At 40.1% G+C, this 15680-nt stretch overlaps 1 protein-coding gene across 3 annotated transcripts in view; it reads right to left on the reverse strand.

The window, feature by feature from the left end:
• Positions 1–15680, reverse strand: part of rptor (regulatory associated protein of MTOR, complex 1) — a 183136-nt gene that overhangs the window by 147546 nt on the left and 19910 nt on the right. For all 3 annotated transcript variants that reach the window (XM_056371167.1, XM_056371166.1, XM_056371165.1), the window contains exons 3-4: positions 10626–10728; positions 9336–9418 (exon numbers count right to left, since the gene is read on the reverse strand). In XM_056371167.1, the coding sequence (XP_056227142.1) occupies positions 9336–9418; positions 10626–10728 (186 nt within the window). The remainder of the gene's footprint in view (positions 1–9335; positions 9419–10625; positions 10729–15680) is intronic.

Below are 15680 nucleotides of genomic sequence, written 5' to 3' on the forward strand. Positions count from 1 at the left end.
GTGACCAAACCACATTTCCCTCCTGCTGCCGAAGCACAAGACCCCACACTGTTATCATCATATGATTTGGATGGTTGTTATTATCATTGCATGATTATTCCAGCTGATATACTATCTTGAACCAACAACTATTATTCCTTCATCAAGTACAAGCATGGAAAATTCCTCTGCTGCTGATACCAGATAGAAGATAACAGTGCTTTAAAATGAAACACCAAACATGTGAGCTGGACTGCACTCTTCCAACAATCATAATTTCATCAATGCCACAGTATCAGCTAAAAAAACACAGATTTTTTTTAACAATCATTAGAGAGGGGTGTTTTCCTCCTGTACTGCACTTTGCTTGTTGTCAGTGACTTTTGAGAGCGGCGTCACAAACTCTACTAGACAGGGGTTACCTCAAGTCAAATGGGTGTGTCACTGCTGGAAATTCCCCTGCCATTTCAACATGTTTGCGCCTTGGTTTCTGTCAGCAGAGAATGTGAAAAAGGAAATTTCTTGCAAAGAAAAAAAAAATCATGTTGCTGCTAATTGATGTGTCATCATCACAAGTTTCATGCTTTCATTTCCCCACTGTCTCTACTGTATTACATACTTAGGCTAAAAAAAGGGCCCTGCTGGCAGTCAATGCTGCTAAAACTGTCATATCCGTATTCTCCAGATGTAAAGGAATATGTTTGTTGGGTACAAGACCCAACAAAAATCACATCATCATTTTTATTTCATATTTCAGTGAAAATGAAAATGCAAAAACAGCATTTCCAACTGAAACGGCAATTGCAATATCTGCCAAAATAATTGCAATATGATTTTTTTTTTGCATATCGGAGCGGCACCATTCAGTATCGACCTTCTGTACTGCAGACATGTTGACTTGTGATAGCAGGAAAAGCACTGGTGTAACTTGTCCAGATAATGATGGCTCAGTTTCATGAAGTTTATCATGTTATGCTTTTCCTGCTGTGATTATATCAAATGTGTGTGGTGAAAAAGGTCTATGTCGACAGCACTAAAGAAGCTCTGATTTTACTGCGGGCAGAGATCTATGGAATCATCACATATAAATATATCAATAGGTCAACATACACTCTAAATGCATATATCTCTACAGCATGTATAATGGGCGTTTCTCTCAATCAAATTGTGTGGAGATGATTCAGGTGATCCAGTTGAAAACACATCTGATTTGTTTGATATTACACAGAAAAAAGTACACCTTATCTATCTCTCCATAGAAAACAAGTCCCCTTGATTGGCAGACTATGACCCTAATAATGGCCTAGGTTATTGGCAATGGAATATAGCTCAATACGTAAACATTTTGGACCTTGTTAGAGATGCACACAACCTGTAAATAAGCATGGCCCGATAAATTCATCGTTTTGGAAAACTGCTGTCAGTGGCAGTCCATCTCTGAGGCTCACTGAATCTGTAATTGGGAGAACCACAGAGGGCCTGATTTAATTCAACACCACTTCCTAATTAGTCAGAACCATATTAATGATAACTGGGCAGACGGCGCTGCAATCAGTATTTGAACCTCATTCATGGATTCATTTCACATTGGGCCTTCTCAGTTTGCCTACTGTTAAACGAGCCTTAGCCGTTTATTAATTGATTATTCGTTCATTAGCATCATGCTAGTATGTTTTGGTTCTGTTTACACTGTGTGGACAGCTTCAAATGTTCTTAAGAGTGGGCTGACTGTAGCAAAACAGAAGAATTCATGAAGTGGCTCAGAAGGAAGGAATAATGTGATGAGTCCACATCAAGATAAGATAATACTAATCATCGGATAGACAAACTAAATACTTATTCACCAGCATCAGGTTAAAGCGCTAGACTGGCAATTAAAATGTCATTTCCATAAAGCCAATGGTCAAAATCAAGGCAGCAGAGAACTCCAAAGTCCAGAAACATTCGAGCCTGTATTTCCCATGATGCAACTCAACTGCAGCTTTCTTTCAAGTCTCCCTATCTGCTAAAGGCCCATGTCTTTCAAACTTCATGAATCCAGTTTGAAAACCAGACTGTTAAAATACGAAGTCACAAATCCAATCTGAGAAAACCTTGATGACATCATCAGGGTTATTTTCTTAGAAGAAGATGTCATACAGCTGATAACACAGACCGAGCAGTGCTAAACTCAACTTCATGCGTAAAAAACAGTAGTGTTCCTTTTTCTGTTGTTACAGAAATGATGGATGAGTGGCATCTGTAAATGTTGACAGAAATAACATTGACTGACTCATGTCCATCATGTCATCACCGAGGAATAGTGAAAAGTATCATGGTAATGTAACATTAATCAAGCCTTGAAAGTGTGTTGCACCATTACCATCTACACACAGACATCCTTCACTTGTGTGCATCCTCTGCTGTGTAGTTCTGTGTTTCCAGGGTGATGATAGCAAACCTCAAAGCTAATCAGTAACACAGAGTATGAGCTGCAGCTCACTGATACATAATGCAGAGACAGTTATCCGAGTGGGTTCACTGGCTGCAGCCAGGCAGGAGTGGAAGATAAAGGGAGAGATGGAGAGATGACCGACAGCACACAGACTAGGGAGGTGTGTGATTTGCCGGGCTGGGTATCATCAATCAAAAATCTAAAATCCTTTTTTCAGTACCAGTTTTATCAAATCCTTTTTAACAAAAAGAAAATGACAATATACACTATGGTACAAACTTCAGTTTTACTTCAGTCTCTTTACACACTCCAACATGTTTGTCTAAATAGGCAGGGTCCAATAAGCTTGGTCCAAGCATGCTGCGTGCTTATTGGCTCATTGACGCTGATGGGATTTACTCATTTACTCCTTAGGTTTCAAAATTTGGTATTGAATGACAAGGCATTTTTCAATTGCTATTCCGCTAGTTGGTATCAGAAATAGCAATCGGTTAAGGTGAAAGGAGAAAAGTGGGATGGATGATATTTAGTAAAACCAGCGCTGTTTGACAGGATGTTGTTGATCTAGACAATGAAAATACAGTTTTACCTGTAGGCTGTACCAGAAGCTTCTATGCGTCACCACATAAAGCACAGGCATGTGGATGTTAACCTGCAAGGTAAGAAGGCTGCTGGTGCTAGCACTGCTAACGTTAGCCACACTCAGCAAACCAACATGACGAGTCTAGTCGAGTCAAATTTTAATTTCCATTTAATCGACAGGGGAATCAGTCGTGAGGAACATCCATAACGCAGATGGAGAAAACAACAGACCAAAGGACACATGACAATCATACTGGCCATTGAAATGGTGTAAACCTGTCTGGGAGCTGCAACATGGTCAGCAAGTTAGGCCACGCTTGAAAAAGCCATTTGACAAGACATGAAGGCTGCTTTTCGTCTCAGTAACTATCAAACATGTAGCAAGGCAAGAGGGGAGAATTTCAAACTAGACTCCCAAACATAACAGAGGACCTGGAGAGAAAGAGAAAGAAGGGTAACATGCAGAAAGAGAATGAAAGACAAGTGAGGCTTAAAAGAGAATAGGAGAGCAGAGGAGGCATGTTGATCTGGAAAACTCAAAGAGAAATTGAAAGCGAAGGAAGGTATCTCAATAACTTGTAACCTCTTGATGCCTCTGCATGAAACAAAGGCAGTCCTCAGTTGAATTCACTCTGGGCTCTAATATAACACAAAACAGACAAATTCAATAAAAGCACAGTCTTTAGATGAAGCCTAAAAACAAAGATGGCTGACAAATAAAAGGATGATGGTGAGGGATATACGTACTGAGGCTCCTGCACAACAGAATAAGAAAGTGAGTGATTTTTTTTATGCTCTCACAGGGTCACATGTTGCCATTATACCCATCACAAGTGTCTAGGTCTCTGCTGACCAGTGCATACCACATGATGCTCTGCAAACCTCCATTAGTAGCCACAATACACAAATGGGGAAAAAAGGAGCATGACGCCCATTACCAGTTTATAAATGTAACACTGGATACTCTTAACTGCCATTATGAGGCTAAATGTCACCCATACTGGAAAACACATCCAGACCCACTCCAGCTAAAACTGTCAATGAGGTAAAAAGGACCATGAACAAAGACTGCAGAGTCAGAAATAAGAAAAAAAATATCTGGGTTTATTTTTCGGGAGAAAAACATGCCTATATATATACATATATACATATATATATATATATATATATATATATATATATATATATATATATATATATATATATATATATGTATTTCAAGCTTGAGCGTCACAAGTGGCACAAGGCTATCATGAAGCAGCGTCATAAACAGGTGACAGAGTATGAGGACAGATGTGGAGACAGAGGAGCTGTCTGTGTGCCCACAGCCGACAGCACACACGCATCAGCTCATGTGTCACCTTCAACTGGCTCTTTGTTAGTGACTGCCTGCTAGCGCGCTATGCTAATGCTACAGGTGAGGAACCCACACACGACAGAAAACAGAATCTGTGGTGAAGTGAGGATTTAAAAACTAGTGCTGAGGAACACTAACTGTTTACAGCTTATAAGCGTCATATCATTTTAAACTGACTGTGGGTTTTGAACTGTTGGTCGCAAAGTTTTGATTTAATGATTTGGATATGGGAAAAAGAAAAACAAAGAGAGATCTACAGATGAAATGATGACAGTAACTATTTAGAGCCCTAATCTGAACTGTGAAGCTCCAAAACCGCAGTTACAAACACAACTCGAATTAAGCTCCTTTAAATTTAGTATCCTTAAGATTTCAGTCTTGGATGATTTGGCAACAGTTAATAACAACATGGAGCCCATGAGCAGCTACCCTGCCAGAAATACAGCAGAATCCATTCAAAGGAAGGCTGTCTGCTCTCCATCTCTTATGCAGTGGATCAAGGACATCATGCTGTCTTCAAACTGAGAAACTGAGGTTCATTTTAAATGGATCACTTCAAACATTTCAATAATGTCATTCATAAGTATACTCTCTGACCCTGTCTTTAGTTTGAGTGCTAATAATGTGCATGTTTTTCTTGTATTATATTGTTGTTATCGTTTTGTTTAATTTTATTAATTCCGTTTCATTTTGATTGTGGATACCGTTTTATTTTAGCGACATTAATATTGCCCTTGATGATCTTTGCGGTACACGCTCACACCTACGTATCTGCGACACAAAAGATCCACGGTGATAAGACAGGCTTGTTCTGTCAGTAAAATATATGAATAGTCTGTCACTCTCAACATGGGGAGCTTTATATGTTCTGTTTCTTTTCTTTTCTTTGTCGTTGTTCTAGTTTGTAGATTAATTTAATACAAAGGACAGTTGAAAGTGTTGCTCAACACATTAATACTGAACTTGTGATAAAATATTATTCCCTGTATTTACCATCAATCTTCTGCATCACGTCCGCTACAAGCCTTGCTACCAGTGGGCATGCAACGTGACGTGGTGGACCAACAAAAACTGCTGTGCAAAGAGGCAGTTACAGAATGTTCATATATTGAATGGCTATTGCTGAGAAAAATGAAATGGTATCAATAGTATTGGAAATAGTTGCATTATTTGTTATAATGCAGCGGTTCCAGGCCTTTTCCACCTCATGGCCCACGTGAGAATCAAAAATAATAAAATCATAAAAATCTCTACTTTCAAGCTGTTAATTGTTAAACTTGTTGCTAACTAGCTTTCCATTTTGATACTCCATGCCATGGATGTAATCTTTTAACATGTAATCATACTGAGATAGCAAACAAGTAGAGCCTCTGGTCTACTTTTCTATCATTGGCTTATCACAGTGATAGAAACTTAATACGAGAAGAAAAAAACAATGAAAAGAGCTCTTAAACATTTTAAATGTTTTTAGAGATCATTTCTTTTGTTAACATCTAAAACAATGTATATATATATTTTATAATACCATTTTCTCTAATTGTTGTTTTGGGGCCATTCGCCTGCTAACTCTACCAAAGCATAGAGGAAAGTAGAAAAGCTTCTGCTGTCATGTTGTAGAAGTCATTGATATAGATTGACTCTGATGCTTGAACTAATTCAAGCATCGGGATGGTACTGTACTGTAATGTTGTGTAATCTGCACGTTCTATATTAGCTCTCAGCTCCAAGTCAAAAACAGGCAGAAAGGGATCTCAACAACGTTTCTTCACTCGAGTGCAAACAAAACAGACACACACAAAACTAACCCACAGGCAGAGAAGGCTGGTACAAACATGTAGACGTCAATGATGTGGAGTGGAAAATGATGATGAAGAAGGTCAGAGAGAGAGAGAGAGAGAGAGAGAGAGAGAGAGAGAGAGAGAGAGAGAGAGAGAGTTAAAAATGAGTGCTGGTAGAGAAAGCGAGTGGGCAGCAGCCAAGGCGATGTTTGCCTTTCTGGCCATGAGGGTTAAAGTAAGAGTAAAGAGGCAAACACACAAGTGAATTCGTGACGGCATGCTGGCAAGGCTAAGCTCTCCGGGCGGCTCGACTCTAAGGAACGCCACTCTTGCATACAAACACCACGGGCAACACGCAGGGAAGGTGACAGAAATTTTTTTAGATTTGCTCTTCGGTCCAAATATTTCCCAACTCTCCTCATCTGAAATTAACTTATTACAAGATTTCTCATGGTGGTGCCAAAGCAGGTAAATAGCTGCGGTGTAATTGATTGCTTTGTCAGCTGTTTATGTAAGGTGTGTTGGCGAACGCTGCTCTGTGGTGGTGCTGCAGAGCCGAGGATCCTAAGGCTGGAAAAAAAAAAAAGAAAGAAAACGGAACAGCTTTCTCACCCTCCCACTCCTCCTCCTGCACTCATACCGCCATTTGCTGCTGACCTCCCAGGTCAGCCAAGCCCGAGCCTACATTCCCTCAGCAGCTCTCTCTCGGGACGTCTCTTCCTCCACCTCCTCGTACCTCACGCATTACTTCACTACCGTCTTATCAAACAGCCACACATTGTTATTTCTTTTTTTACTTTTACCTCATGATAGATGTTATCTGATGGCAGTGTAGGATCCCACAGCTCCCAGTAACAAGGCAACAAGATGACGTCCATTTTGATGCTGAGGCAGCTCACCAGCTACTAAAGTTACCTTGCGTATGCTGTCACTTTTTTTACCTTATGCCTTTCAACCTGACCCAAAAAAAAAAGCCTCCATCCTCCTCTCCCTCTCCCTCAGAGGCCGTGTTCAGACAGACAGCTGAAATCAGATTGCCACATATCTTACGCCAAACACACATTTTGTTACCGAGTCTCGACAGGAAAAGGGCACGATCAAATCCAGTCCTTTAAAACATATTCGCAGGTGGTTTGAAATGATGCTAAAATCCAATATCTGCTCTGCTCAACCGTTCAGATCAGGTTTCAAGTGTTTGCTTATTTTTTCCCATCACTCCCCACAGGACACATATCTGACATAGCGAGAAGCACAGAGAAAAAAAAACTATGGAGGAGAGTTAAAACCAGCACCAACTAACATGTTATATTCACCACCATCTGTGCCACAATGTATTCAACAGTCTGACTTTAGGATGTTTACATAAAACCAGTTGAAATAAGACTTCGTAGTTAATTATTAGTTACCATCACCATGGTAGTCAGATGATATACTCTTAGCACCAATACACAGCAGCACATTAATGGTATGGTATCATTCATTAATTCAACCTTCACAGACTCCAGTCTCAGTTCCAGGTGTCAGTGTGTAGAATCCACACAGTGTTTCATAGGAGAGGTTGTCCCCCTCCACTGATTTCATAAAACATTTATAAAATCTTCTCAAATGAAACATTAACCTTTCAGGGGAAAGAGTAGGGCAACCATTTCCCCAAAAAAATGCCACAAATGAGTTTGTTATTGAGACTAGAGCCATCTACTCGCAAAACTAATCATGAGATGAGAAGCTCATGTCAAAGAAAAGCAGCAAATCTATTATCAACACATTCGATTGCTTATGAAATCTGTACATGCATTGTTTGTTATGTTGAGAGTTTTGACCTTTAATTATGTCATTTCTGTTTAGACCGACAGGGTGTCAGTCGATGTTTGTGTGTCTGTCTGTGTGTGTGTATGATTTCATTTGGAGCCCAGGAAGATTAGCTACCGCTGTAGCAGAGGCTAATGGGGATCTGAATAAAGAATAAACAATAAGTAGAAGCATATCTGGGCAATGTGGACTGACTTTTAGTCAGCACGGACCATTACAATGGACATTTAATGGTGGACTGACAGCAAATGATAGACTGCTGTCTAAACACTGGCCATTTACATTGTGTGCAGTCAATCACAAAGATCAGATTTCCTGTTGCCTGAGCACAGTTATGATGCGTCTGTGTGAGCAGCTTCTGTTGTCTCCTCCTATCAATCTCTTATCATTTACTCTCCATCTCTGCCTCATTTCACAGCCTAAACTTGGACCCTCGGTTGTCTCGCTTCATCAGGGTCCTGTCTTAATGTAGAAGGAATGTTTTCAGGAGTGACGGAGGAGCTGCCCCTGCCATCTGCTCGGGCTTCGGGGCTCCAATGCTCGGAGGCCGAGGGGCTGCTCGAGGAGGACAACAGACCGAGGAGCCTCTGGGAAAACACTGAGCTCGCTCACAGCTAGGAGCCAAGGAGAAGTGCCGCTGCTGGCAGTGATACTGATTCATGCACACACACATGAACTTATAACAGCTGAATTTACAAGAACACATGATGCATCTGTTTAAAAAAAAATAAATAAAAAAAACTATGAATCACTGTCAAGAGCATGTCGGTGTTTTGTTGGCACAGTGCGTACAGGAAGAGTGTTACAGCTGACACAATGAGATATCTAAAATAAATCCATTGTACTTCTCTCACATTCGAATGATGACTAAATGTAAACACTGTGAATTAGGAGCCACCATCAAATACAGACTGAACAAGCCAGTATGTGCAAGTTGTCCTTGCTTCACTCAGGTTTCATCTGGACAAGAATTGTACACATGAGAGAGTAGAAACTGATGAAGTGACAACCACAGAAAACACTGTTGGAATGAGCTGCCACTTCTGATACATTACTACAACCAGCATCATTCAGGCTCACAGATTTGGCAAAAAACTGAAAGACACCCTGAACAGTCAGGACAGTTGCCAAAATCTATAAACCAACTTCTAAGACACCTTTGAAAAAAGCTAAGTATGGCTTAATGGATGCCAAATCAATCAGTGATAAGATGATGTGACCAAGGTCAAGTCTTTTGAGAGTCTGTGATTTATTTTATTTCCATTTCTATCTGTTCTATTGGAAGCATTTAATCCAAGAGTGTATGTGCAGCGATGTGCAGAGTTGTGAGTGTGTGTTTGTGGCCACAGAATCATATAAAGGAAAGAGGGAGGCTCATCCATGTGAACCCACTCACCCTGGGTTGCCAGTTTTCATATTGCTTCTGCAGGTTGGCCCCGATGGTCTCCAGGGCTTTCTGTGGGCTCATCGATAGAGGATCTGGCAACCAAACACAGAGTGTAAACACACACAGCATACAACAGTCATAGCAACGCGAAACCAAACACACTCAATCTGGTGGTGACAAACCAGCTATAAGTATATTATTCACCACACACATTTACATCAGTGCGTTATATTTTCAGCTGGCACTGTTATCCACAACAAAGTAACAAAGCTGACGTTATTTAATATTCAGGCAAAGGAAACAACAATACCATGATTACAAGGGCAAGTTAAAGTTTATCCTTTCAGCATCAAAGGACGCTTTCTTAATAAATCAAAAGCAGGGTTTGGGAAAATAGAAACGCCCCTCAGGTTGAAATATTGATGAGACTAAATCAATACGGCATGAAGAATAGCAGAATATAGATTGAGGACAGATCAGATTGCGCTCAGCAGGCAGAGAAGAATGTTATTGGCAGGTTTGCAGGAGATACTGATATGCCTCATGCAGAGAATTAAACCACTGCTCTTTTGATGAATGAGGTCTTCTTACAGATCATTATCACAACAAAATGATGGGTTTGATGAGTCACATAATAACTTCTGTTTCTTGGTATGATAAGCAATTTCATATTACATAATAGTTTAGAATTATCTAGAATTATCTCTGCACATGGAGAAATATTATATTATAAAATGTTTCTCCATTTTACAATTTCCTTTCATAGTGCTACTTTATAAAATAAATGTACATTTTCAAACAACCACACACACAATGGCTACTGAAAAGCAGATGTAACTCCTATTAGCCTTCAGAAGAAGCACATGTCGTGAGATTAAACACTGTGGTGCATTTTAGGACATCACCTCTGCCTTTACTTCCCCAAACAGTGTCTGAAAAACCAAGTGTCAGTTTTGCAGAGTGTCAGCGTCCTCAGAAGATGGTCAGAAAGTTAAGAAACTTTAAGAACTCTTTAAATGTGCTTCCCTCACTCTTAAGAGTCAAGGAGTCTCAGGGGAGCTAAACAGTGGTTTTGAGGTTCCCATTCAATGGAGATGGTTCCTTTTGTTTTTGTTCTGAGTTACGTGGTGTGGCTCTGGAGGGGGCAGACTGCTTCATCCTCAGTTGACAGAGGCCTTATGAGGAGAGCTCCCACGGGAAAGAGTCGAGAATATCTCCCAAAATGCTGCATAGTAAAAGCTAAACTTTTGCTGTCAAGGTCTGACATATATTGTTATATTCAGGATCAGCTTCACTCACCTATCCAGCACTCCAGTCTGGCACAGGGGGAGGTCTTGACCACATCAGGAGGGTCCACTCCCACGTTGAGACACAACACCAGCGCTACACTCACGGTCTTCATCTGAGGGAGAGGACATAGGACACAAAATTTATCCTCACATCACTCATTTCATCAGTGCTCAAATCATAACATGGTGAATTCATTGTTAATGCTTTTCAGAAGCACATTAAATCTTTATTCATCTTAGAAACTGCATCCTGCTGCTCCTGGCCAATGAAGATCCAGTGAAGCAGTGAAAGTTAAGTGTCTCGCCAGCGGGGAATCTCAACAGTTGTTACTGAGAAAGGAGATTTATTCACTTCCACATTTTCCCATCTGATCCAGGGATTCCAACCATAGAAATACAACACACTATGTCAGGGGTTGGCATACTTGGCAAGTAAGTTTGGCCTCGGGCCAATTTTTTTCTAATCCATTAGATGGTGCGCCAGAACATAATCAAAGGCTAATTTAAGAAATTGATTGATAAAAATGTAACTGGAATTTGCTTTGTAATTGTTCACAAATCAAGCAAAGGCCCAAGTAAATGGGATGGGAAATCACAATAGGAAAGCAACATACCAACAACACACTGGTGTTACACCAGGTAACACAAAAGACCACTGTGGCAGGGAGTGAAAAAGACACCGGCCATAGAAATAGGACAAACATTGATCCGTGGGTTATGTGACAAATCCTGACACACACGCGCACACACAGTCTTGATCAGGCACCACCGGTCCCCTACTGTGCAAATTACACATTGCAGTAGCAGTGAGCCATCACTCCATCTTCACTGTCAGCACCTCAGAAACACTTTTCTTTGTGCAGTACAGCAGACGTCAGCCATTGCAACACCCTGTCACCCCAACGTGTAGCTCCACTTAATGAGGACACTGACACGGTGAGCTGACCTCAAAGAACATGTGCAGACAAAGGCTGCCTGATCGGCCTGATCAGCCACCTTAAGTCTTCTGCCAAAACTTGCACTTGAACACAACACAAACCCTCACAGCTGGATGACTGTCAAACATACAGTATGTTGTGCGGCTCTGCAAGACGAAAGAAGTAGTCAGTACTCTGTATTTATAATATAAGAAAAATGAACAAGCTCTTGTGTCATTTTCACACCACTGTGAATTTTAAATTGTTAAATGATCTGAATACAATGTGGAAATGACAGTTTTAAACTCTTGTGAAAGAAGAAAAGATGTACTTAAGCTCTGTGTGAAAAAAACTAACTGGCAACCTCTGAAGCTGAAAAATGAAGCTAACAGAGAAGTGCAAAAAACTGCAGTTCTTTGAATGACCACTAGAGTCTGGCTCCAAAAGCGAGTCAATCCCCATGGTCTCCCATGTTAAAATGTCCAACTTTAAGGCAGAAATAAACATGTTTACAGCCTGGTACAAAAAACAGTTTTGGTCTCGATAGCTAATTTTCTCCTTCATGACAACTCGATTGACGAGGCTGTACACTTGGCGCTGCGCCGCTCGTCTGTGCTACAGATTAGTTGTCGTTGAGGAGTAAGGCAGCTGTCTTTTACAACGTCGACAAACAGCCTCATCTTTATTCGTGACTTTGCCATCCAAAAAAGTCAAAGCAAATATAAACACAATCAAAACACGAATACAATAAAATGTGATTTTCAAATCAGTGTTTTTATGTCATACAAGGCTTTCCGAACATTTAAAGTGTACATTATCATCTATGTGCATTAGTGACAATATATCTTGTGTTAGTATACTGTGTCCATATTAACGCTGTGTTCAAAAGTAAGAAATGTGTTATTGTTAATGGTGGAGTGTGGACTTTGACTCCATGGACTCAGCAGGACAGCTGTTTGTTAATGGCTGGCTGACCCCAGCTGACAAGTTACTGTTTCATCATCATGTCACTTTGTGAATCAAAGCCTGACAACATTTACTTTGGGACAGACGGCGCTCAAACTTCATGAGGCCTTCTGTGTGCACAACTAACAGTAGGTCAGCTACCTACTGTGTCACACAGGAGTCAACTTCTTCTTGAAGCTTGTTGAAATCAGGGCAATCAACACTCCACACTTACATTTACAGGCAACACAAATATTTAGGGTCCCGGTTATTATTCTAAAAAAATGACACATGCATACTTACGTGGAGATAACTAAAGCATTAGATGTACTGGAGGCCTAACAAAGGACTGAAATGAACTGAGCTTTATGAATGAATCACTTTAAACATAGTCTACTAATTCACTTTAGGCTTTAGTAAATAGGTTTGGGGTTTGATAACTTTTATCTGTTATTTCATATACAGTATCAAATTAGTCACAGAATTAGTTTTAATTATCACTACAAAAAGGATAAATTCAGAAGAATCTATTTATAGTTTTAATATGATAAAATAATATTCCTTGAGCAGCAACAATAATATCTACGAATGCAAAGTCTATCTAAATAGCTTAAATGTATATTATTATTACATAATTATATTATTACTAGGGTACATATCTCCCTGGAAATGCTAAAATCAAAATAAAATAAATAAATAATATTCATGACATTAAGCACTGGGTGAAGTTTGAAAAATCATGAAGAACATGTAAATTAGTCACTATCCCTTGTTCTCTGTCCTCCTCTGTCTTATTGCTGATAGGGATTCACTGCTGAGCAGGTAACAGGTAAAGTTAGTGGAGGGCTGGTTTGGAAATAAAAGCTGTCACCTCAGCCACAATGAACTCGCTCAGATTTAAGATGTAAGGATGAACTGTTGGGCTGTATACAATCACTTTTATTTTAGCTTGTTCATAGAAATTAGATATTAGCCTAACAGGTCTGCTATGACTAACATACAATATACCACTGGTGGATGGGAGATGGCGGGAAAACCTGAAAATATCACATTTCAGGAAGTTTATACATGTTTAATGATGTTTTGATCAATTACTCTTATTGGCTTTTCACTCACTGAGGTTTTATTGCATGTACATTAATGAGCATAGCCGTTGTCAAATCAATCATTTTATATGTCACTTAACTTGATGTCATGTTCTCTGGCCTGCTGTCCACTGTGTGTGTGTGTGTGTGTGTGTGTGTTTGTGTGTGGTCAAACACAGAAACAGCTGTATAAAACACATCTATTGAGAGCTATAGTTATTTGGTAGTTTACACACGTACAAAATTTGCAAGTAGCTCAATGCAATAGTGACAAGTGACCTTTCGAAAATAGTGCGAGACACAGTTTTCATGTGTAGTGTAGACCTATAGACCAGGTATTGTGTGTGTGTGTATCGTGGGTAATGTGACGTCCTGTGGCTGAGCAGCGTCAGGAAGGCTGTTGTTGTGAGGGTAATTAAGGCGCCCTCTGCTTTCCCACCAACAGAGTAAAAGGTCAGTGTGCTAGTGGGACGCAGCAAGACAACACTCAACATGTACATGCATCCGCACACACACGGGCACACTGCATCACCTCATTCATTTCTACCTGACCTCCTCACCCCTCACCCTTTTCCCACCTGCATGGTTGGTAAAATTTCTATTATGCTCCTGCTGAATGGGAACTGATGCACAGGTTTTGTGCTTGGGTACACAACTGTTTGCACACAACGCCCCAGGAAACTGTGAAGAATGAAACTAAGGTGACAGCTCCATCTGAGGATTTATACAGCTTACTTGTAGTATGATATTCTCGAACTGGACTAAGAATGTACAGCCATGTCAACAGCTTTGTGGAGCTGTACTTATTTACAGCGGTGTTTTGAAGTAAATGCTAATGTTAGCCTGCTAACGCACTCACAGTGACAATGCTAAAACGCTGATGTTTAGCAAGTACCGAGTTCACCATCTTAGTTAAGTGTGTTTGCATGCTAAAATTAGCACTAAACATGAAGTACAACAGTAGTGTAATTAAAATTTTGAGTAGAGATTAAGGGTTATTACACTTCACCCTGAGAGGGATATGAAGGCGTGCAACAAATTTCACAACAATCCATCCCACAATTATTAAGTTATTTCAGTCTGGACCGACAGACCAACAAACTGACTGTCAGACCGACTTTGCCATCTTTAAACTAGTCGTTTGTGCTTTTAAAAAGGTCAGAGAATCCCTGGTTACACATCTGCAGCCAAGCAAATATGTCAAACATGTTTACCCAAAAATAGTCCAAGAAGGCAGTGCCAAACCCCAAGTGGTGACAGGGCTAACATGCTAATGTTTAGCAGATATAATGCTTACTATCTTCAAAATCTTGGTGTCTTACCATGCTAACATTTGCTAATTAGCATTAAACAAGAGTACAGCTAAACTTGAACTTGAACTGCTGGTGGCAAAAGAGAAAATTACAGTCACATAATTGCAGTTCATCCTGATTGGAACATGAATGTTTGTCCAACATTTCATGATAAACAACCCAGCAGTCGTCCAGTCAGTTCACTCAAAACCACAAATGTCGACCTGCTGGTGGCACATCAGTCAGAGGATCACCAAAGTCGTTTGGTTTCATCCACTGGGAACCACAAATTCATGACAATCCATCCAGTAGCTGCTCAACCAAAAAAAGATTAAAAAAAAGAAAAAGGAAACAATCTCCAACATGTGATAAACAGACAATCAAAACATACAGTGGCAGGAAAAAGTAAGCCAACCCTTTGCAAAAACTGCATTTGTGTATAAATTTGAAAATATCTTCAACTAAGCTACAATTCTGAAAAAAAAACAATCTGTTTTTTAATCTGAGGAAAGCCAGAGTTTGTCTTGAATATACATTTGTCTATTCCAAACCTTTGGATCTGTAATGATATCATTAAAGCAAATGATAGCTCAAGCGTCATTTCATGAACACTGGAAAGAGGGTAAAAGTCTGTCACGGTCTCCCCAGCCACCAGATCTAAAACTCAGTGAGGTTTAATGGGACATAAAGATTTCCACTTCTTTCAAAGAACTGGAGGCTTTCTGTCAAGAATGATCCCCCTGATACACAGCTCCAGCCGGAATGACAGAAAAGTCAATGAAGACTCAAGCTGTTTGGAAGCTAAATTGTGGCCTTACTGCTTATT

Source organism: Seriola aureovittata, chromosome 3 (genome assembly GCF_021018895.1).
Source record: "Seriola aureovittata isolate HTS-2021-v1 ecotype China chromosome 3, ASM2101889v1, whole genome shotgun sequence".
Taxonomy (NCBI): domain Eukaryota; kingdom Metazoa; phylum Chordata; class Actinopteri; order Carangiformes; family Carangidae; genus Seriola; species Seriola aureovittata.